This window comes from Ceratotherium simum, chromosome 9 (genome assembly GCF_057802395.1).
Source record: "Ceratotherium simum simum isolate JZ-2026a chromosome 9, ASM5780239v1, whole genome shotgun sequence".
Lineage (NCBI taxonomy): Eukaryota > Metazoa > Chordata > Mammalia > Perissodactyla > Rhinocerotidae > Ceratotherium > Ceratotherium simum.
Genome location: NC_141908.1, coordinates 19,222,224 through 19,244,926, shown reverse-complemented (window position 1 = coordinate 19,244,926; position 22,703 = coordinate 19,222,224). Strand labels below are relative to the sequence as shown.

Below are 22,703 nucleotides of genomic sequence, written 5' to 3'. Positions count from 1 at the left end.
TTAGATTTGATCAAAATCTATTTTAATTTCAAAACATTTTTAGAAATATTCATGCTTATTTCTTCCCCTTAAAAGTATTATCTTTATGCTGTTTATAATACTGTTTAACATAACTGGGTTTATAAATTAAAAAGCATTTTTATGGACTTGCAATGCTAGATGAAGGTAAAGTCCCTTAAAATCTATTATACAAGATAAACATTTTGGGTTTCCAACAATATTCTTACAGGATACTGAATATTTTGGCATCAGCTCTTTATATCACAAAGAATTAAAGAATAATAATATTTTTAGTGGAATCAATATTCAAATTATAGTGATTCCATTATTTCAACAGGAGAGACAAACCAAGAAGAGATGAAGACAGTTATCTTCCTCAGTGACTCTGGCCTGTGTTGCAGTTTTTTGGCTAAAGCATCCTACTGATATTCAGACCTGTTATGCCATTTTGCCCAGATGAGCAAATACTATATCAGCCATTCAGTCTGTTCTGTATCATTTTTAATACAGATATATTACATATAATTATTTGGGGGGTAAAGGATGGAATTATCGACAGTGAAACTAACATTTTGTTTAAAAAACAAATAAATTGCAAACCTCTTGATAACATTTTTCTGGGCAACTTGTCACCGGCTTTTTCTTTTTCTGCTTCATCTTTTGAGGGCTTCTCTTCTTTTTCAAATGATTGTGTTAACTGGATCTGAATTTTCTCCTGTTGGAAGGTACAATCAGTTATTAAATGGAAATATAAAGTGATTCAGTTAATACCACATATTTGTTTTTTTGAGTAACACAAAGTTATATGGAGCAAATATGAGAAAGATTTTTATTTTATTCAATTAGATTCTTCAAACTAGAATATAACTTAAAAATATTTTTATCACTTTTATCAAAGCCCTGATAGGAAATGCTAAAATTAATGTTTTGAGTTGAATATATTGATTAAAACATATACTGAAAATTATTTTAGAGAAAATAAATGTTTTCTATAATAGTTTAAATGTATCTACTTGTAAAACCCCTGGAGGACCAGAACCAAGGACCTTAACCTATTTTTGCAATGGAGATACCTCAGCCAAGCAAAAGCATAATAATCATCATCAATCATGGCAGCAGGAATGTATGAGCATCAAGTCAACACTTAATAAAAAATACTTTTCTTGAGTATCCATTATAATCTCATATTCCTTCATTCTCTTCCTATACAAAAAATTAAGTACAAATTTTCCAAAACCAAATCCACGTGACTTTGATTATTTCCTATTTGAGATTTATATATCACTGTTCCTCTTTCAAGCACCACAAAGTTGTTTTAGAAAGAATTTTTTGTGTGTGTGTGTGAGGAAGATTAGCCCTGAGCTAACATCTGTTGCCAATTCTCCTCTTTTTGCTGAGGAAGATTGGCCCTGGGCTAACATCCACCCCCACCTTCCTCTACTTTATATGTGGGATGCCTGCCACAGCATGGCTTGATAAGCGGTGTGTAGGTCCGCACCCAGGATTCGAACCTGCTATCCCAGGGCCGCCTAAGTGGAGTACGTGAACTTAACCACTATGGCACCAGGCCGACCCTAGAAAGATTTCAAACAAGATTGTTTTCTTTCCTTACAGGTAATATTTAAATGTAAAATAACCATATTCTACAAGACTGAAAAGGAAAATTGATTCTACATTTCATTTTTATTTTTTTGTGAGGAGATCAGCCCTGTGCTAACATCTGCCAATCCTCCTCTTTTTTTTAGCTGAGGAAGACTGGCCCTGGGCTAACATCCGTTCCCATCTTCCTCCACTTTATATGGGACGCCGCCACAGCACGGCAGGCCAAGCAGTGCATCAGTGTGCGCCCGGTATCCAAACCAGCGAACCCCGGGCCACCGCAGCGGAGTGTGCGCACTTAACCGCTTTCGCCACTGGGCCGGCCCCTACATTTCATTTTTAAAACAGTCATTACATGGAATTTCAGGGAATTACTGGAAATTAATTCATAGAGCCTAAAAAGTTAAAAATCACATAGCTCTGTTATTTAGGCAAAGTTATAAAGAAAAGAAGAATAACTTCCAGACCATTTCTACTAAAGATAAAATGTAGCCTATTCGTAGGCTAAATTATACTACTGTTCTCTTTAGTGACGAAAAACATGAATCAGACAATTACTTTGCTTTTCCGGGTGATGGTTGGTGATGCTACTAGGTTCAATAAGTCAATATCAAAAGAGATATAAATTTCAGGATTCTTAAACTTGCAGCCACCAATATTTCTATTAAACATTTTTTCCTCCATATAATTTTTTTTTGAAATAGTATTTGGCAGAAGAATTTCAGATCAAATATATATATTTTTTCCTAGAGGGTTGCTGACTTCAATTTTTATCTCTTTTTAATTCTGCTTCCATCTCAGCTCAAATGTGTGCTCATAACATAGGGCAAAGGCTATGCACTGCCAATTTTTGCTAATATGAACAAATGCTTTATGTCCTTCTTTGTCTTATTACCAAGCTTCATACATTCATCAACTTCATACACTCATCATTCTTCTCAGTGACTCATTTTTTTTCATTATAACTCATTTTCTAATCCACTTTATTCTTTTTATAATTGTAAAACAGATATCTAAAAATGAATCACAGAACTGTTTCAGAAGTAGAATATTTAGACGTTTTCCTGACTTACAGCTTCTTTTCCTATTACTCAAGGATACTCTGTGAAATCCAGGTTGGAATAAGAGACTTCACATTTAGACTTTCACTAAAAGGGACTTCAAATGACTATTCGATTTCGTTTTTAAATTCTCCTCCTAAAGCCATACGTTTTAATTACAGATATTAAGCTATTTTATCAAGATGAACTGTATTTAAAAATCTAGTAGGCTTAATGTCCTGAGGCCTGTCTGCAGTTGGTACTGAGGCCTTGTTTTCAGTAGCAAATAAAGGAGACATATTTTAAATGCTGAAGTCCTTATACATGAACTCTTCTGACTATAAATAACCGCAATGATAGCAACATCTCCATAGGAAGCTGTAATTTCTTTACTCTTCACTCTGTTATTGACATCTGTTACTGAGGTCACTTCCCTCTTATAAGCTCTCATCAGACACAAGTGACATCTTTTAATTGCCTCTCAACCTTTTGAATAATGAGTTTTATTCCAGATTAATCCCTCCAAAATCACATTCTGAAGCAAGCATTATTAGTTGGAAAGCATCTCACCATCAAGGATTAGATACTAGCACATTTCATGAGAAATAATTTACTTTCCAATTCTCATTCAGGGGCAATTTAGTTAACTCAAGACTTAGAAAAAGACTGTCTACTAAAGGAATATCTTTTATTCAGAGAGGGTAATAATAGGTTATTATCCCAAAAGAAAAAACTTACTGTATCCAAGAGAAAATGAGAAAGAATGTATTAAGTGGAATAACTGAATTCTGGCATAACTACCTTATTCATTATCCATACGCTATAACCCAGCTTTCTGAACAATAAACACAATAATTAATATCTGTGGTAAACAATTATACATTAATATATAACATATACTCCTGATATTAATTTTTTTCTCATATAAATTTCACTAGCCAAATTTATACAGTAGTATAAGAACTGCCCCCCAAACCCCCACCAATATTTTTCAGATAGGTAAAATGTACTGAATAAACCCAAAGATCACGTTACAGTTTTTCTCAAAAAGAATGCACTTTTTTCTGGATTAACAGTCTTATGAACGTCTGATCCTTCTCATTTCCTCACTCTCCTTGGACTAATTATTCCATGTGGCTAAGATGGTGTAACATTTTGGTCAACAGAATGAAGAAATGAATTTTCAAAAAACATTACATGCCCACCGGTCGACCTTGAACAGATGTATTCTTTACTCTGAGTTATATAAAAGAACTTTTTAAAATTGCTATTTCAAAAAACAATTTTATTCAATTACTTTCAGTGTATCATAACTCTTCAGCCTTATCAACAATCATGCAAAAGCCAAAGGGTAACATCTGAAAATGTTCTCCGGGCAATAGTTCTTAGTAAAATATTGACTGTATTTCTGCTTTTTGTTAGAAAGCCTATTATTTTACTGCTAAAAAATGTCTATTTTATAGAATAAATACATACAGTTATCTTTTTTTATGTAGTTAGATTTTAAATAAAAATCACAAATAAATTTTGAATCCTATGTTCCTGACACTTGAACAAATTTCAAAGGAAACTGTGATTTTCAAAGTATTTTTCATTGACAATAAATAATCTGTTTTAAAAACCTTCCTTTTCCTGCATTTTAGAAACAAAGAGGTGTAGTGTTTTTAAAAACAGAACGTATCTAAACATGTGACAATTATCTTCAGTGTCTATAGTAGGCTTTTAGTGCAACATCTAAATCAAAGCAAGGCATAAAAGTCTTTGCTTGAATCAACAAACGTACAACTGGCATTTATTAAAAAAAAGACATATAAACTGTCATGGCCTTTTTTTTTCCTTTTTTTAGTCATGGCTTCTTAACCACAAAGTTGCCTCAAATCTTTGGAAACGAATTGTTGGGATATAGTGGGCTTTTACGCTGCTGAAACTCTTAAAAAGTAGAACAAGTCACTCACAGCTAAAGTTATCACACTGATAAACTTTGGTACCAGAGTCCAAAAATATTTATGTATAAATGTACAAATGTAACGTAAGACAAAGATCAATCTACAGCTGAAATTAACAGAAAAGAAAAGTCATAGCATTACACAGAATATAAAAGGCAAACCAAACTGTTTGCCTGAACCTCAGTAGTTCTATATATTACAAGCATAAACAGAAGAGGAATTAGAAACATCAGACAACATTAGAGCCAAGCTAATATGAAAACTGGCTTCACCATGCATTCAGGTTAACCAAAACAATATATCAAGCAGAAGTTCAGGTAGTCTCTTCTTCACACACAAGCAGTGTTTGACAAATTTCTAAAGGCCAAAATCAAAAGGGTAAATTTCATGACAATTACATTAACTGGAAGCATTACTTTAATTATTTTATAACTTTTCCATAATAACTTATAACTCCCTTAAAGCCATATTCCCAGCTAATTATATGATCTGTAAGTTTTTCCAGAGAGGAATCATTGCACTAAGACTTTGAAGTAACAAGGTTTTTCCAACTTTTCATCTGTATCTTGGGTGGCAAGTATTATCAAAGTAGTTTCACTTAGTAAAAACAAATACAATACACACGCATGCACATATAACTTTTATTTAACCTCATGAAAAAATATTCTCCAGGAAGCAGCTTATTCCACCATGTCTTTAAATAATAATTTTTTTGTTTTTGTTTTTGTTTTTTTTTACCTGGTTCTCCTGTGATATCTCTGCTGTAGGGGGTGGTGGAGATTCTTCACATACTGCAAGGCTCCGAACTAGCTTTAACTTTGAGCTTGACTAGAGAAAAGTATTTAAAATTAACACTACATTTCACAAATCTAGGGCATATACAAAAGCCCCCTAGAGTTTCTTTATGAATAGTTTCTGCCACGTAGAGATGAAGGTAAAATGTGCAAGTTAAAAATATATCATTAAAAATCACTAAAACTCTTTAAGAGGGAAAACAAACAACTGCAGTTTTGAAAATTATAGCAATAGCAAGAATGAGAATAATTCCAATTTCAAAACCCAAAGAATGGTGAGAAAGCCATTCTCTATAAAGAATCATTAAAGATATAAATGCAATGCAGAAAAGCAACTACGCAAGACAAAAACCCCAAATAAAACAAAATAAGCTTTCTGCCCCAAACAAAATGTGACAAAACTAAACTGAATGCAGCGCCATATGAAAACAAGGATTCATCAAGCATGAAGGAGGCCCTTGGCATGCCAGCACAAAATATTTACTATACCTTAGACCTCTTTCCTGTCTGTCCAAATGGCTGCAATGGCCGCTGAATACACAAGAAAGATTTGTATTAAATTTCATGCTGAAGAGAACGTTTGCTTCTTAATTCATAATCCTAAACCACAGAGAAACTAACTGCACAAAAATGGAAAATGAGGAAATCAAAGTTGGTTTCAAGTAAAAAAGTATTGATTCCTCCCAGAAGCACACTTGCAGAAGATTCCCTAAAATCCTTCTGTGGACTGGCATTTCCTTTAAGTGAGCGAATGGCAACAATTTTTCTGTTAACTGAGCTAAATGGAATTTATAAGTTAACTTCTTAGATAGTAGCAAAATAAAACATACTTCTTCAGTATTTTATAATATATTACACTTTAGCCAAGGGTAAGGGGAAAAAAAACACCCCACAAAAAACCTGAGGAATTTTAAGCTGTGCTCAGTTCCAAAGTTACTAAGGAGAACGTTTCAAATGCACATTGAGTCCGAGTACAACCACCTATCTACTGAGCCTTTTCAGCACTGTATGAAATACACCACCAGTTTATTAGTGACGGAATCCTATTTGCCTGGTCTAGGGTAAGGCAATGAAGCAGAAATGAAGAAAAGAAGGCAGAGTCCCAATACACATTTTCAGTATGACTGCCAGATCATCAATCAGACGATTGGGGAACCCATTCGGGCAACTAGTTCTAGTTTATGATACCAAGCTTTGGTTTGGAAAAGAAGCTGAAGTGCCTACGAACCGGAGCCAGGTTTTAAACATGTTTTCCTTCCTCCTACCTCCTTCCAATCTACCTCTGTAACCCCAACCCCAAACAGTACAAAGACCAGGTATCTATCATTTACACTCATTAAAACCAGGAAGGCAGTTTGGTACCAAACATAAAATAGGTAAAAAGTCCTTAATACCTAGGTTAGTACGCTTCACATATGAAAAAAAGCCATCATTTCATTCTAAAATCCAAAAAAGCCTTCCTTGAAGAACCAACAGAAATGATAATTCTGCAGTACCAGTCCCCCATTTTGAGCCCAAAGTTCTTGAGATAAGAAGCACTGTATTCTTGGCATTTTGACTCTGAATTACCCATACTACAAAATAGCAGTAACAACAACAAAAGGAAAATAGAAAAAATAAAGAAAAATGAGTTTCCGTTTCTTATAGAGAAGAAAATGGCATGTATGTGCACATATACACACATGGCAGTGCTGCCTAAGAGAGCTTCTGCATGTTGGTAGTGTCTTCTATTTCTATTTACTCTCTCTAATTTGTTCAAGAAGATTTCTGATTGTAATTCACATCTAAAAATAGAATTAAAATAAATTATGCTACATAGAGTAAGGGCTTACAGGAAGAAAAATTGGGGGAAAATCGATAGATGAATACTAGCGAAATGCACATGAATAAATGAGTTCTAAAGCAGCAGAAGGAAAAAGAATTTGCGACTTACTCCTGTCCTCTGTTCTAATCCCTTACAATTCTAAGTATTAAGGGTACAAAACTTTCTATTAAAAAAACTTAAAAGAGATGATTGACTGGCAAGTAAAAGCTGTATTCATATGCAGAAGGGTTGAATTTAAATTTCTGGCTTTGCTTCTTATTAGTAGGTGGCCCTGGTCAAGTTATTTCAGTACACGCTTATCTGTATAGAAGTTCACACTATTTGTACTAATTCTCAGGGTTCTTGAAAGAGTTCAACGAAAGGGCAGATTAAAAAAGGGGCTTTGTAAAAACTAAAGCACTATATAAATAGGTTATTAAAGGTTAGGAACCTGGCATGTCAGAAGACCAAAGTTCTACTTCTGCTTACTAGTCATGAGATTTAACTTAAAAAAAAAATCTATAAAATTGGGATGCTGTACACTTTCCCTATAGTAATGGTTTAGAAGTTTCATAGACTTACACATGCCTTAATCATCTCAGTTTTAATTCATAAGGAGCCTTTTATGAAGATGAAGAAAGATAAAAAAAAGACCCAGAGAGGTAAAATTATCTCAATGTAACTTTATTTAGTTAATATGTTCTGAGTTCCTGCTATACACCAGACACTGTGCCAGGCACTGGGGACTATAAAGATGAATAAGACAACAGTTTCTGGTCTCAAGAACCTTGAAGTCCAGGATTAGTTACTAAACAGTCAAACAGAACACAAGACCTTCAGAATCTTAGTCCAGCACACTTTACATCATACCAATAAAAAAACCTTCTTGCTATGGATCAAATACTACCTGTGGTAGACAGAATTCTAAAGCTGGCCTCCCAACATTCCCATTCCCTGGTTGTTTAATCAAACACTAATTTAAGTAAGGTTATGAAGAGATTTTGCAGATGTAAGTGAAGTCCCAAGTCAGTTGATCTTAAGATACAGAGATAATTCAGCTGGGTCTGATCTAATCAAGCGAGCCCTTTAAAAGCTGAGAGTGTTCTTTGGTTGGGAGCAAGGGTGCAAGTCAGACTAAAAGGGTAAGAAGGACCTGACACACCACTGCTGGCTCTGAAGACGGAGGAGCAGTGTGAGAAGGACTGCAGGCAGCCTCTAGGAACAGAGTGGCCACTGGCCAACAGTCAGCCAGGAAACGTGGACCTCAGACCCGCAGCTGCAAGGAACTGAGTTCTGCCAACAAGTGGAATGAGGCTGGAAGCAAATTCTTTCCCAGAGTCTTCAGATAAAGGCCCTGCCTGGCCAACATCTCTGATTTCAGCCTTGAGAAACCCGAAACAGAACTCAGCCAAGCCAATCCTAACTGCTAATCTACAGAATTGTGAGTTGATAAGTGGGTGTTGTTTTAAGCCTCTAAGTTTCTGATAATATGCTATGCAGCAATAGAAAACTAACAGACTACTACGTAAGTAAACTATAAACGCCAAACAGGCATTATTCAATAAAAATCACTTATTATTTTATTTCAAATAGCAAAGTGAAATTAATACACATTAGAAAATCTGCCATACACACATGCACACACAACCACAAAACAGAGAAAACAAGCTCTGTTTATTAAAGTAAATAGCCTTTGTTTTATATTTTTGGTATCAATTTGGCAGCCATATTTGGCTTTAAACAGCAGTAAAATTATTTTAAAAATGGATTTTATCATTTAAAGCACACCTTCCACTTTTTCCCAATTTTTTTATTGTGGAAAAATAAACATAACATAAAATTTACCATCTTAACCATTTTTAAGCGTACAGTTCAGTAGTACTACATATATTCATAACGTTGCACAACCATCACCACTATCCATAAGTCTTTTCGTCTTGTAAAACTGCAACTCTGTACCCATTAAACATAATTTCCCTTTCCCCTCAAATCCCTGGCAACCACTAGCCTACTTCTGTCTCTATGATTTTGACTACTTTAAGCACCTCAAATAAGTGGAATCATATAGTATTTGTCTTTTTGTGACTGGCTTATTTCACTTAGCTCAGTGTCCTCAAGGTTTATCCTGTTCCAGCATGTATCAGAATTTCCTTCCTTTCTAAGACTGAATAATATTCTGTTGTCTGTACATAACACATTTTTTTAATCCATTCATCTGTTGATGGACATTTGGGTTGTTTCCAACTTTTGGCTATTGTGAATAACGCTGCTATGAACAGGGGTGTAAAAATATCTCTTTGAAATCCTGCTTTGAATTCTTTTGGGTATATACCCAGAAGTAGAATTGCTAGATCATATGATAATTCTATTTCTAATTTTTTGAGGAACTGCCATAATGCTTTCCACAGTGGTTGTACCACTTTAAATTCCCACCAACAGTGTACGAGGGTTCCAATTTCTCCATATCCTTGCCAACACTTGTTTTCTGTTTTTTGACAGGCACCATCCTAATGGGTGTGAGGTGGTATCTCATTGTTTTGATTTGCTTTTCCCTAATGATTAGAGATGTTGAGTATCTTTTCATGAATGTTGAGTATCTTTTCATGAACTTATTGGCCATACTATATCTTCTTTGGAGAAATGTCTATTCAAGTCCTTTGCCCATTTTTGAAGCAGTTTGGGTTTTTTTGTTGTGTTTTAGGAGTTCTCTATATATTTTGGTTCTTAATCTCTTATCAGATATGTGATTTGCAAATATTTTCTCCCATTCAATGGGTTTTCACTGTTTTTTTTTTTTTATAATTTTATTTATTTATTTATTTATTTTCCCCCCAAAGCCCCCGTAGATAGTTGTATGTCATAGTTGCACATCCTTCTAGTTTCCATGTGTGGGACACAGCCTCAGCATGGCCGGAGAAGCGGTACGTTGGTGCGCGCCCAGGATCCGAACCCGGGCCGCCAGCAGCGGAGCGTGCGCACTTAACCACTAAGCCACGGGGCCGGCCCAGGTTTTCACTGTTGATAGTGTCTTTTTTATTTTGGTGACGTATATTAGCCCTGAGCTAACATCTGTGCCAATCTTCCTCTATTTTGTATGTGGGACACCTCCACAGCATGGCTAGTGAGTGGAGTAGGTCCGTGCCCGAGATTCAAACCTGTGAACCCGGGCCACTGAAGCAGAGTGTGCGGAACTTTAACCACTCGGCCATGGGGCCAGCCCCTGATAATTCTGATGCACAAAATTTTTTAATTTTCTTGAAGTCCAATTTGTCTACTTTTTCTTTTGTTACCTGTGCCTTTGGTGTCATATGCAAGAAACCACTGCCAAATTCAATGTCATAAAGTTTTCTCCCCCCACCTTTTCTGAGAGATTGTTGGGTTATTCAATTTGGTATCCTGATTAGAGTAAGAGCAGTAAGAATTATGCTTTATAAACATTACATTATTACTACATCATTGTGATATGGCTTTACATTGATTGTATATAGAGACAAAGTAACACTGGAATTAAGGCAATAACCATACGTGCAAACCAAGCACATCCCCTTGACATAGTCCTTAGTAAAAAGGTTTGATTAGATGATGACTGATATTGCTGCATGCAGGTCAATCATTGCTTTGAAAGATAAGCTTTGAATAGCTTCATTCATTTAAAAAATCCCTGCTACTGGCCCACAATGGCCAGAAGAAGCCTTCGGTAATCTCCACTCACGTCACTTGCAATTACTGTGCCCACGGTCTTCTGATACATCTGACTGAACATCTGTCTTATTTGCACAAGATCAATCTCACTTTGAGTGATCATTATCCTGTCCAGGGTGGAGTCATTTGTGCTATCACCTCTCATTGAACAGTAGAGCCTCTCAGCAGAGAAAGCAGAGCGATTTAGTGCACAATGCACAATGCAAGATGGTCTTCAAATCACTTTCAACATTTCTGGAAAACTCACGGCCAATACTGCTTAAACCTCGATCAGCCCATCCTGGAATAAGCCTCCCGGGTAGCTTTCAGCTGAGAAAAGCTTCTTGTGGCAAGAATCAAGATTCATCTGTCCCTAGTCTCCCCTCAACAGCTTGACAGAGACAATGAACATCTTCCTGAGCCAACTGGTGGTTTATTTGTGTGTGTGTGTGTGTGTGTTTAGCATTTTGTTTTACCCTTTCAAAATCCACCCATCTTGAGATCAAGCTGGCTGTCTTATCTCACTCTCATCATCCACGTGTCACAATTTAGGAAGCAAGTTCCAGCTCTGGACAGGGTTGCTCCTAGGAGTCCTCATTTCAGCAAATGTTGTAGCACCTACAGATTCAGCAAAAAGAATTTGAGTTCATTGTAAAAGGCACGGAAATACAGATGCTGCTTTTATGGTACTTGGGCCCAAAAGAAGTTGGGGAAGGTCATGATTGAGTCAGCACGGTGCTCCAGAAAAAGCATATGGAGGTAAGATGGCTAGAGTTGAGTCCTGGCTGTGCCACTGGTTCCCCAGGCGACCTTGGCAATTCATTTCCATGGGTATAAGTCTCTGGAAAATGGAAAGATCAACTTTGGAAACCTTTTAGCTGTGACTCTGAGTTCTATGATTCTAACTCCAAAACAGTTGGTCACTACCTTGAGCTTCTCTTGCCAACTCAGGATGGTTTCTGGAAGAAATGTCATCAGCTGGAATTAACAGGGCATCTCTCCTCCGGGGCATTTCTTCCCCAAGTTCATGAAGGGTGGTGGTTGTGATGATAACCTCCACAGATGTCCGTGGTTTTCAAATGGAAACCCACCCACCCCAAGCCCAAATGAACACTGTCAGTTCTCAGGGACTAAATAGTCTTGCCTCAGACCTCGGCACTGATTCTTTTCTTAGAAATGCCACATTCTCTGGTAAAAGTGAACTGGCCCAGTGGCTTTCCTCCCATTCCCATTGTCTGCGGGGCCAGGATTAGTGTGTCACTGCTCTGGCTGTGTGTTTCTGCTATGCATGTCACAGGGGGCCTGTGGTCTTGGAAGACGCTCAAGGGGCAGTGAGTCCAGCTTCACTAATCATTTGATTCAGGTAGCTTCCACAGCTTAATGGTTGTTTTCCTTCATCAGTGCTGTTGCTTTTCTCTTAGGCATCTTACATCCTCAATTGTTCAAAGTACTGCCCACAGCCTGTCAACCAGCAACAATGGCATCAGCCGGGAGCTTGTTGAGATGCAGAATCTTGGGAGTCTCACCTCACACCTTTCTCAGCCTGTTTTGTGGTTTTGCAGTCTTCACCCTTTGCCCTCCTTAAAGTTGTCGACTTTAAACTGGCCTGGCAGCTCCAGCTCTGCGGTCCCTTCCCTTTTGGGTGTGCAGTTTACAGCAAGCATCCCTGGGCGCTGGAGGTGTCTTGGAGGTGGGGCTGGGGACAGAGAAAGGCCCTTTGGCATCATATCTAAGAAATCATTTCCAAATCCAATGTCATGAAGCTTTTCCTCTATGTTTTCTTCTAAGAGTTTTATCTCTTATGTTTAGGTCTTTAATCCATTTTGTGTGAATTTCTGTATACAATAGTTTCCCTTTATCCACAGGGGATATGTTCCAAGACCCCCAGTGGACGCCTGAAACCAGATAGTATTCAATCTTATATATATAGTTTTTTCCTATACACGCATACTTATGATAAAGTTTAATTTATAAATTAGGCATAGCAAGAGATTAACAACTATAGCTAATAATAAATAGAAGAATTATAACAGGGCCGGCCCTGTGGCTTGGTGGTTAAGTGCGCACGCTGCGATGCTGGTGGCCCGGGTTCGGATCCCGGGTGCGCATCGAGGCACCACTTCTCCGTTCATCCTGAGGCCGAGTCCCGCATACAGCAACTAGAAGGATGTGCAGCTACGACATACAACTATCCACTGGGGCTTTGGGGGGAAAAATAAAATAAATAAAAATCTTTAAAAAAGAATTATAACAATTTACTGTAATAAAAATTACGTGAATGTGGTCTTTCTCTCTTTCAAAATATCTTACTATACTGTAGTCACCCTCCTTCTTCTTGTGATAATATTACATGATGAAACGTCTCTGTGATGAGATGAAGTGAGGTGAAAGACACAAGCACTGGGTCATAGTGTTAGGCTACTATTGACCTTCTGATGCTATGTCAGAAGCAGGATCATTTGCTTCTGGACCATAATTGACTGCGGGTAACTGAAACCATGGAAATTGAAACCGCGGATGGTGGAGGGGGACGACTACTGTATGGTGTTAGTAGGGGTCCAACTTCATTCTTCTGCATGAGGATATCCAGTTTTCCCAGCACCATTTGTTGAAAAGGCTGTCCTTTTTCCATGGTCTGGGCTCCCTTGTCAAAAATCATTTGACCATATATGCAAGGGCTTACTTCTGGGCTCTCTATTCTATTCCATTGGTCTATATGTCCATCTTTATGCCAGTACCACCCTGTTTTGATTACTGTAGCTTTGTAGTAAGTTTTGAAATCAGGAAGTGTGAGAACTCCAGTTTTGTTCTTTTTCTTTTTTATAACTTTATTTATTGATTGATTTTTCCCCCAAAGCCCCAGTAGATAGTTGTGTGTCATAGCTGCACATCCTTCTAGTTGCTGTATGTGGGATGAGGCCTCAGCATGGCCGGAGAAGCGGTGCGTCAGTGCATGCCCGGGATCCGAACCCGGGCCGCCAGTAGCAGAGCGCGCACACTTAACCGCTAAGCCACGGGGCCGGCCCTGAAACTGATATCAATACATTGTCAGGGCTATGAGCTACCAGCTTGGAGAAAAACTGAGGTTCAATAATAAATGGTTAAGTAATATTACAATGAATGTAGACTGTTTTTTAATTTACTGCCATGTAGATCAACTCTGAGTGAAAAGAAAAACAAACATGGTTGATGATTTCAGTACTTTGGTCTTTTGTTTACAATAAAGGAACTTTAAACAGATTTAAAATTTATTTTGGAATATGAATCTGAAAGGATACTCAAAACATTACTTATATCTTAACTGCTACCCCAAATCACAGAGCTTTACAACTAACAACAAAAGAAACAAAAACCTAAATCTATGTAGTCAACTTAATATAAAGGGATGGTACATACGTTCTGTTTCCTAATTTTTTTTGCTTATCCTAACGTCTCTTTTGGTCTAACACTTTCAGTAACTTTCTTTGCCTATCTTTGTACTCCTAAGAACAGTTCAGATCTGTTTAAAGTTTCTTTATTATAAAAGAAAACAAAGGAAATAAAAATGAAAGTACTGAAATCATGAAATGAGATTTAAGTATTGCTAAGAAAACACAGAATAATCTTTATGAATTATACTGTGTTAACATAAATATAATCACCAATTAATATCAATTAAGAGGAAATCTAACTTATTTCAAAAAGAGGATTCTTTTTCATTTGTAATTATTATGAACAAAATAAATTATAATGGTTGACATCTTTCTTTTTTTTTTTTTTTTTTAAAGATTTTATTTATTCAGTTTTTTCCCCCCAAAGCCCCAGTAGATAGTTGTACGTCATAGGTTCACATCCTTCTAGTTGCTGTACGTGGGACTCGGCCTCGCGTTGGACGGAGAAGTGGTGCCTCGGGGCGCTCCCGGGATCCGAACCCGGGCCGCCAGCATCAGAGCGCGCGCACTTAACCGCTAAGCCACGGGGCCGGCCCCGACATCTTTCAACTAAGGTTCTTAATATACCTTGAAGAGCTTACTAATTCTCACTACTTTTCAAGGCAATAGTAAAGACTAATGGTAATTATGAAGAGAAGATAATGCATTAAAGTGTTAAATGTCTAGCTAAAGGTCAGGAACAGTAAAAACAACAGAAGCCAGGTTGATAACTTCCACTGGAATAACAGAAAACAACAAAATTTTCTGAGTTGGGAGAGTGAACTACGTAAACACAATCAGTAAACTGACAAACCAAAGCCAATCACTAATCTGTTTATACCATTTAACGCTTTGGGCAAAAGAGCACAGAATTAAATATCCAAAGGCCTGAGTCTTAATACTAAGGAAAAGTCCTTGGAGAAAGTCACAGACTCTGGTTTACAGTTACCCCTTATATTAAATGAAGATAAAAGATCTCACCATCCTACTGGTGATATACATGAAAATTATTGGAAGAAGTAACAATATTATGTTAAAGCATTTCTACATCTATAAGATGTGGTGAACATCTTTATATATGTCATAATAAAGCACTGTGAAAAGCAAATGTGTTTATTATAAGTGCCAGCTATCATATGTGCATATGACCCAGGTTCAAGAGAAAGAGTCCCAAATTCTAGAAGTAGTTTAAAAAACAAGTGTACTATGGGTAGTGAATTTTAAATTTTAAAAGTTGAACTCTATTAAATATTAATAAAAGACAATAAAAGTACAATATACAGATAGGCAGCTTAACAGAAAGAAACAAAAACTAATGCACTGAAATTTTTGGGAGCTTCTGTCAAGAAATAAATTTTATTTTACACACAACTTTTTATGTTTGTTAGTCAAATAGGAAAATGGTTAAGATTTGTATGATTTTACATAGACAGACTTTTATTCAATGCTTTGAACAGAAACTCCTTTGCATGTTTTATCCATTAAGGAATTTCATGCCCATTAACCTCACTGTTGGAGAAGTTGGCCTGTACTCTGAGTTTTTCTGATAATCTTATTGGATTGCCATTGCATTCTTGTCCCTTACTTTCCCTACACTCCTCTTTTAAAAGAAATGCGGTGAAACTAACTTGAGGGATACAAGATGTAAAAGCCTCATCTTGACTATCAAAGGGCTTGCTACAGAAACTGAGGATATACTAAATACCTACTTCAACTGATTTCTGTGTATGGAAAATTCACTCATATATATCAGCAGCTGTTTATGCACTCTGGCACATAAGGCCTAGTTGTTAACAAAAATCAGTTCTCTTATTTCCCCCACAACAAGGGTTACCAACACAATATAGATTGGCCATCCTACTGTTCAATAAATAGTTTGTGGGGAGAGGGATCATTGTTTGAACTGATCCAAAATAAGTTTTGGATTGTATTTATATACACATTTATACAGATGAACACCCCTAGACAAAGCATTTGTCAAGTACAAAGACACAACTGTAAAAGAATGGGAAAGTTGAGTTCAAAGTGTTAGTAAGTAAGCAGAGTACAAGATTCTTAATTTTACATTTCAAATAAACGATGGCAAAAATCAACACAAGTACTTTACCTCAATTTAACCTAAAAAAATCTATTCTTCAAAAATATCAAACAACGGAGGCCATATAAATAAGTTATACAAAGGAAACCAAAGCAAACAACCATCCCATTTACCCCACCTTAAAGATTAGCAGTAGTCTAACAAATTAAAATTTTTCAGGATTTAGAAATCTGATACCTCACCACACCAATCTTCCAAATACTTAATAATCATAGAAAGTCCAACATATAACTCAAGATTCACAATAGGAATAGTATGTGGCAGTAGAAAAGTTAAAACCCTTTGCACAATTATTTGGGACCATAATCAATAATTCAGAACAACCCTATAACAATTATGTGGGAAAGTTAGCATCTTAACATTAATGCATGCAGATTACTTGAATTAGCTCTCAAGTATTCTTAAGAAATTCTTAAGAAAGAAATTCTAAAATTTCTATGAAAGATTATAGTCCAAAACAAAAGTTTGAATAAAAAAACACAAGAAATATTTTTAAAGGGTAGAGAATCACACAAGCAGAATTATTTATAATAAAAATGGTCAAGGAACTCGAGATAATCTTTGCTTGGAACCATCCAACTCTGTGGGCTTCTCTCTAGTTTGATGAAATTATTTTTTATGTAAATGATATCCTTAACAGATAGTAGAAAATCCTAAGATTTCTTCACAGTATTAAAGAAGCTATGACATCCTTTCATTTAAAAATGAGTTTTCCTAAATAAAATAATAAGGAGATGGTCAGGAAAGTAAGACTTGGAAATGGATGAAATGTATGCTTCTTTAGGAAAACACTTCCATTTTCCTAAGTACTTTAAATACTACCACGCTGATGCAACAGACATAACTTATATTTATGGTAGCTGAAGAATAACAGGAAATAGAGAATATATTGGTTTACTCAAAATTCTTAATAGGAAACCTACATTAATTGGCACATACGTCTAAATTTGAGTAAAAATAATAGTTGCTGTTTAAAATTAAACCTTTAGGTAATATCTTAGAGGTACCAAAGGAAGACGAAATGTCTAGTAGTATCTTAGAAAAAAGGCATTTCATAATAGGTAACTTCATATTAAGTTAAAAGGCAACTTTATATTAACCAGATTCTTTTTAAGAAGACACTCTATTCCCTGTTGATGCTTAAAAGAGTTGATTTTACTTTACATTATATTAGGTGAAAACATAGGAAAAAAATTTTCTAATTTTATCTACTTCCATTCCTAATTTCCATCACTTAAATCTCTTCTGTATAAGTTATTTTGACTGTAAGCCCCTTGCCAGATACCTTGCATAGAGGCGTCTTGGACCTCAAAAAGCTCCAAGCAGGGTAAGTATTCCCACATATAGTAAATTCTTAATAAACATATGAATAAACAATAAATATAGCATTCAATGAATTAACAGAAAATGAATTCTCATATTCTCTTTGTTCCTCCTCCCAGTCTTTACAATCACCACACTATACAGAACATGTCAGAGACAATGCCCATTTTTGCTTACTACAGTATTTCCTTGGTATAGTAGGTTTTCAATAAGTGTTTCGAGAGCTGCCCTGGCAGTCTAGTGGTTAAGAGTTCCCAGTCAAGGGACCAGTCAACCACCCATCTGTTGGTTGTTATACCGTGCTGGCTGCATGTTGCTGTGATGCTGAAAGCTATGCCACCGGCATTTCAAATACCAGCAGAATCACCCATGGTGGACAAGTTTCAGTGGAGCTGCCAGACTAAGACAGACTAGGAAGAAGAACATGGGCACCCACTTCTAAAAAAATTGGTCATGAAAACCCTATGAATAGCAGCAGAGCGTTGTCTGATACAGTTCCAGAAGCTGAGAGGATGGAGCAAAAAAACCAAGGCAGGGTTCCACTCTGCTGTACACAGGTCACTAGGAGTCAGAATCGAGTCGACGGCACTAACAACAAAAGTGTGTGGGGAGTGCATGAAATTTTCCCGTAGTATGAACTGGGCCATGATTCGGTAGTGGTCATCAGAACGTTTTTGTGCTTACTGCCAAGGGCAACACAACAAACATGGGAGGGAATGCAATAATCCAAATTAATCGCTTACTGATAAGCATGACCTGAAGAGTAAACATTAGGTGTAGAAAAGAGACTAAAAGGAAATCTTTTACTACAGTCATGTGCCACAAAATGATGTTTCAGTCAATGACAGAATGCATATGTGACAATGGTCTCATAAGATTAGCACCATATAGCCCAGGTGTGTAGTAGGCTATACCATCTAGGTTTGTGTAAGTATGCTCTATGAAGTTTGCACAACGATGAAATTTGCCTAACCATGCATGACGGTACTTCAATCATGAATGCAATAGAATTTTAGCAGATTTTCTCTGATTCAATCAAGATGCTGGCACGCTGCCACCACTGAGTGTACTGATTGTAGGCATGGTGATTTTTTGTTTAAAGAGTGCTGTTACTAAAAATGACTAGAAAAAAATATGTATTCTTCCCAATTTCTTACATAATTACCACTTGACTATACTTAATCGGTAGGGCCTAAATGCTTTCTTACAGGTGTATGCGTTGCTATCATTTTCTAACAGATTTCTGGCACATAATAATAAAAATTTTGACTGAATGAAGGAATGCAATAGCCTTTAAAAGAGCCTTCTTTACTCAGCATAAAAAAATGAAGGTATAATTTTTGGCATATAGCCCTCAAGGTCTCTAAAGAATGACAGAGTATTTGCTCCAAAAATAGAATTCTTATTAACAGGGGCTAAACTAAAACAGAAGTGTTAAAGATAGTATTTTAAAACAACTTTTTGTGGCAGAATAAAACTCTTTCCTACTGAGAGGCGGGCTCTAAGATTCAAGGAAGGGTCCCCTTCCCTTGAATCTGGGCTGGCTTTATTGACATGCATCACCAAAAGATAACAGTGGAAATAACATTCTGGGACTTTTGAGCCCAGGTCAAAAGAAACCTTGCAGCTTTGCTTGGCTCTTGGAACATTCTTTCTGGGACCTCTGAGTCACCACATAATAAGCCTGACTACTCTGGGCCTACTATGCTAGAGGGACTATAGGTGGGTGTTCCCAGTTCCAGCTGAACCTACATTCTAGCCATGCCCACCAAGGTGCCAGATATGTGAATGAAACAGTTTTGAACCTTCCAGGTCTGCCAATCTGCCACTTAAATATCAGCAAGGGACCTCTTTTGATGCCTTGTACAACAGAAAATCCACTCAGCCAAGTCTTTGTTCCATTTCCTGACTCACAAATCATATTAGAAAATAAAATGTTTTAAAATTGTTAGCTCTTTATTTTGCGATAACTTGTTATATAGCAATAGGTAACTGAAACACTTACAAGTGAATACTATAAGCACTACTTGAAATAATTTTTACCTATCTTGCATCTGTTGATCAACTCACCAACTTCTATCTGCTCCTGGAATTAAAAGCCTTCTCAGTGGTTAGTTCTAAGTCATCAAATATAAGTCATAAAAAGTCTCAGGTGACTTTTTTCCCCACCAACCTCTTTTCTTAGTCATGGTTGATTGATGGCTTTCCCTGAGGGCTGTTTTTGTCAGAAGAAGTTCTGCAGTTTCAATCTCTCTATTCTTCTCTCTTCTAAGAGCTCTTAGGTTAAATTCTGAACTCTTAACCACTGATCATTAGGTACATAGCAGAATGAAAATGTAGAAAGCCAGTAAAAAACGTATTGACCACATACAAATAAAAAGAATTATATTACATGCCACAAGCAAATCAAAAAGCTAGACTCAACAAACTAATCCAGAGGGCTCAAAAATCAGCTGATAAGCATGTCCCAAAGAGTCAACTTATCCTTTTAGAATTCTAGAGTGAGTTTTGTATGAAAAGTATAACTATATATGGAATATTCAGTATCTGTAGCCAGAGAGAAAATCTTCTTTACCTGCAAATCAATATTGTTGTCAATACAACGTTCATTCTTCTCTGCCAAAATCTTCCCGTAGTTTTCTGATTTGATAAGATTTTCAACTCTGGTTGCATCTTTCACTTCTGCCTCCAAATCCTTCATTGTTTCAGTTTCATTTTTTACAGTAACAGTATCAGACATCCTCATTAGCAAAGGTTATTTTAGAATTCTACAGGGAACTTGAGGCCTTGGCAAGAAAGAAAAAAAAATTTAATTCCATTTGAAACATTTCTTATATTCAGTTACTGTGCAATACTGAGTACCTTCTATGTTCCAGGAATAATGTTGAGTATACACTGATAGAAGCAAAATTCTTGCTTTCAAGGAGTATACTGTTTAGTGGCAGACATGTCCAAATAAAAAAAATCATAATATAATGAGATAAGAGCTATAGTAAGGGTACAAGGTGATTTTGATATACATACCACTCTCAACAGTTTTTAAGAAACATTAAGGAATGAGCCATAGCGAGATGGAAGGGAATGGCTGGAGAGTGATAAATGTATATTTAGATGATGTTAGAAATCTTTTTCTCTAAAGGGATATTATGAGTATCATCCCGGGAGAAAAATATTTTCCTATCATAGATTTCATCTATATTTCTAAAATTCCAAATTTCTTAAGTTACTCTGCAATTCTGAAAGGAAATAGTTAAAAAAAAAAAAGCAACATTCTATGCAAAACACAGTTGTGAATCTGAATTAATGACTCTGTTTGGCATTATGAATCAAGCACTGAAACCTCTCCCGACTTCTGTGATTCAGTGCCAAACACATATTACAGATGCTCTATGCTCTAGTATACAGACTCCATAGGAGATCAAATACATAAGATGCCAATATATTTCCTATCTTAGTGAGTTCAAGAAAACACTGGGGACTTTTATACCGCATATCAAATAGGAATGTATCGGAGACAGCTGTCATTTTAGGACATCTGAGAAATGTGAACTTGCAGAGTAGAACTTGATGTAAATAACTTATTTTTTTTCTAGCTTTATTGAGAAATAATTGATATATAACAATGTGTAAATTTAAGGTGTACAGTGTGATGACTTGATACACGTATATAGTGCGAAATGATTACCATAATCCATCACCTTACATAATTACAATTCTTTTGTGTGTGGTGAGAAGAAAACCAATTTATTTCGAAATGCATTGAAAAAAATGAAGATGGGGGCCGGTCCGGTGGCGCAGGCAGTTAAGTGCCCGCGCTCTGCTGCAGTGGCCCGGGGTTCGCCGGTGCAGATCCCAGGCGCGCACCGATGCACGGCTTGGCAAGCCATGCTGTGGCAGCGTCCCATATAAAGCGGAGGAAGATGGGCATGGATGTTAGCCCATGGCCAGTCTTCCTCAGCAAAAAGAGGAGGATTGGCAGATGTTAGCTCAGGGCTGATCTTCCTCACAAAAAAAAAAAAAAAAGAAGATGAATTGATGGACAGATAGAAGGATGGATATAGATGGACAGATCCAGGTTATAAAGTAAGTATGATAAAATGTTAATGGTAGAATCTAGGGATGGTTATATGGTTGTTCACAGTAAAATTCTTTCAACTTTTCTGTATTTCTGGAAATTTCATAATCAAATCTTGAGGGGAAAAAAAATCAGTGGAACTTATCTTCTGTATATCAATCTGGAAAATTCAAGAGTTCTTTTCCTGAAAGAATGTTTTACAATTAAATATCTAAATATATTTTAGGAATCCATAAATACCTCTGAAAATTAAAAAAAAAAAAGAGAGAAAAATAGATTCTAAAGTCATAGGTAGACTAAATTAAATAAAAAACATGTCTGCCTTAATTATATTCCATACCAAAGTTGACTGGTTCATTCTTAAAACAATAACTCACTAAGAGGGAGGGGGTTACTTACAACACTCTGGCTCCTTACAACACTCTGGCTCCTTGCTTTTTATATGTAAGATTTTGAAAGAACAAAGGATGTGTTTTTCTCAAGCGACAAGAGAGGTTACCTGATGTGTCCTATGGATTTGGGATTGTGGTGGCCCACAACAATAAAATAAAATAATCCAAGGTTCTTTTTCACAGTTGTCAGCCAGGATGTCAATTGTACTGAACCATCTGGAATCTGGCAGGAGGAGTCCCATGTCCTTGTCACCACTGTAGATTCCTGGACTGAAAAGGACTGTCTTGGATCAAATATATCATGCCTTTCAGTGGCCTAAAATTAAAACAAAAGAAAACATTTTAACGAAATAGCCAAGGGAAATGGAACACTACCCAGTAACTTGGAAATTAAAAATATTACTGTTGGTGATTTTATTATTTTCTTGTCCTAAACAAGAGTTCAGAACACTTAGTTACCTCTAATTCTGACATGTATTAGTTTTGTGAGCCTGAATAAGTCACTGAGGCTACCTAGAGAGTTTAGTATAAAAGCAGAAGG

At 36.4% G+C, this 22,703-nt stretch overlaps 1 protein-coding gene across 11 annotated transcripts in view; it reads right to left on the bottom strand.

Moving 5' to 3' along the window:
* The window catches only part of R3HDM1 (R3H domain containing 1), a 114,530-nt gene extending 92,113 nt beyond the window's left edge, over window positions 1–22,417 (bottom strand). For 9 of the 11 annotated variants that reach the window (XR_015553172.1, XM_087435107.1, XM_087435097.1 and 6 more), the window contains exons 1-4: window positions 22,270–22,417; window positions 20,271–20,481; window positions 5,324–5,413; window positions 601–715 (exon numbers count right to left, since the gene is read on the bottom strand). Coding sequence is in view for 10 of the 11 variants with exons in the window: in XM_087435107.1 (XP_087291233.1) it covers window positions 601–715; window positions 5,324–5,413; window positions 20,271–20,441 (376 nt within the window). In the remaining variant the exon portion in view is untranslated. The remainder of the gene's footprint in view (window positions 1–600; window positions 716–5,323; window positions 5,414–20,270; window positions 20,482–22,269) is intronic. The other 2 variants (XM_087435101.1, XM_087435104.1) reach the window with 1 other exon arrangement.
* Window positions 22,418–22,703: the final 286 nt, after the last annotated feature.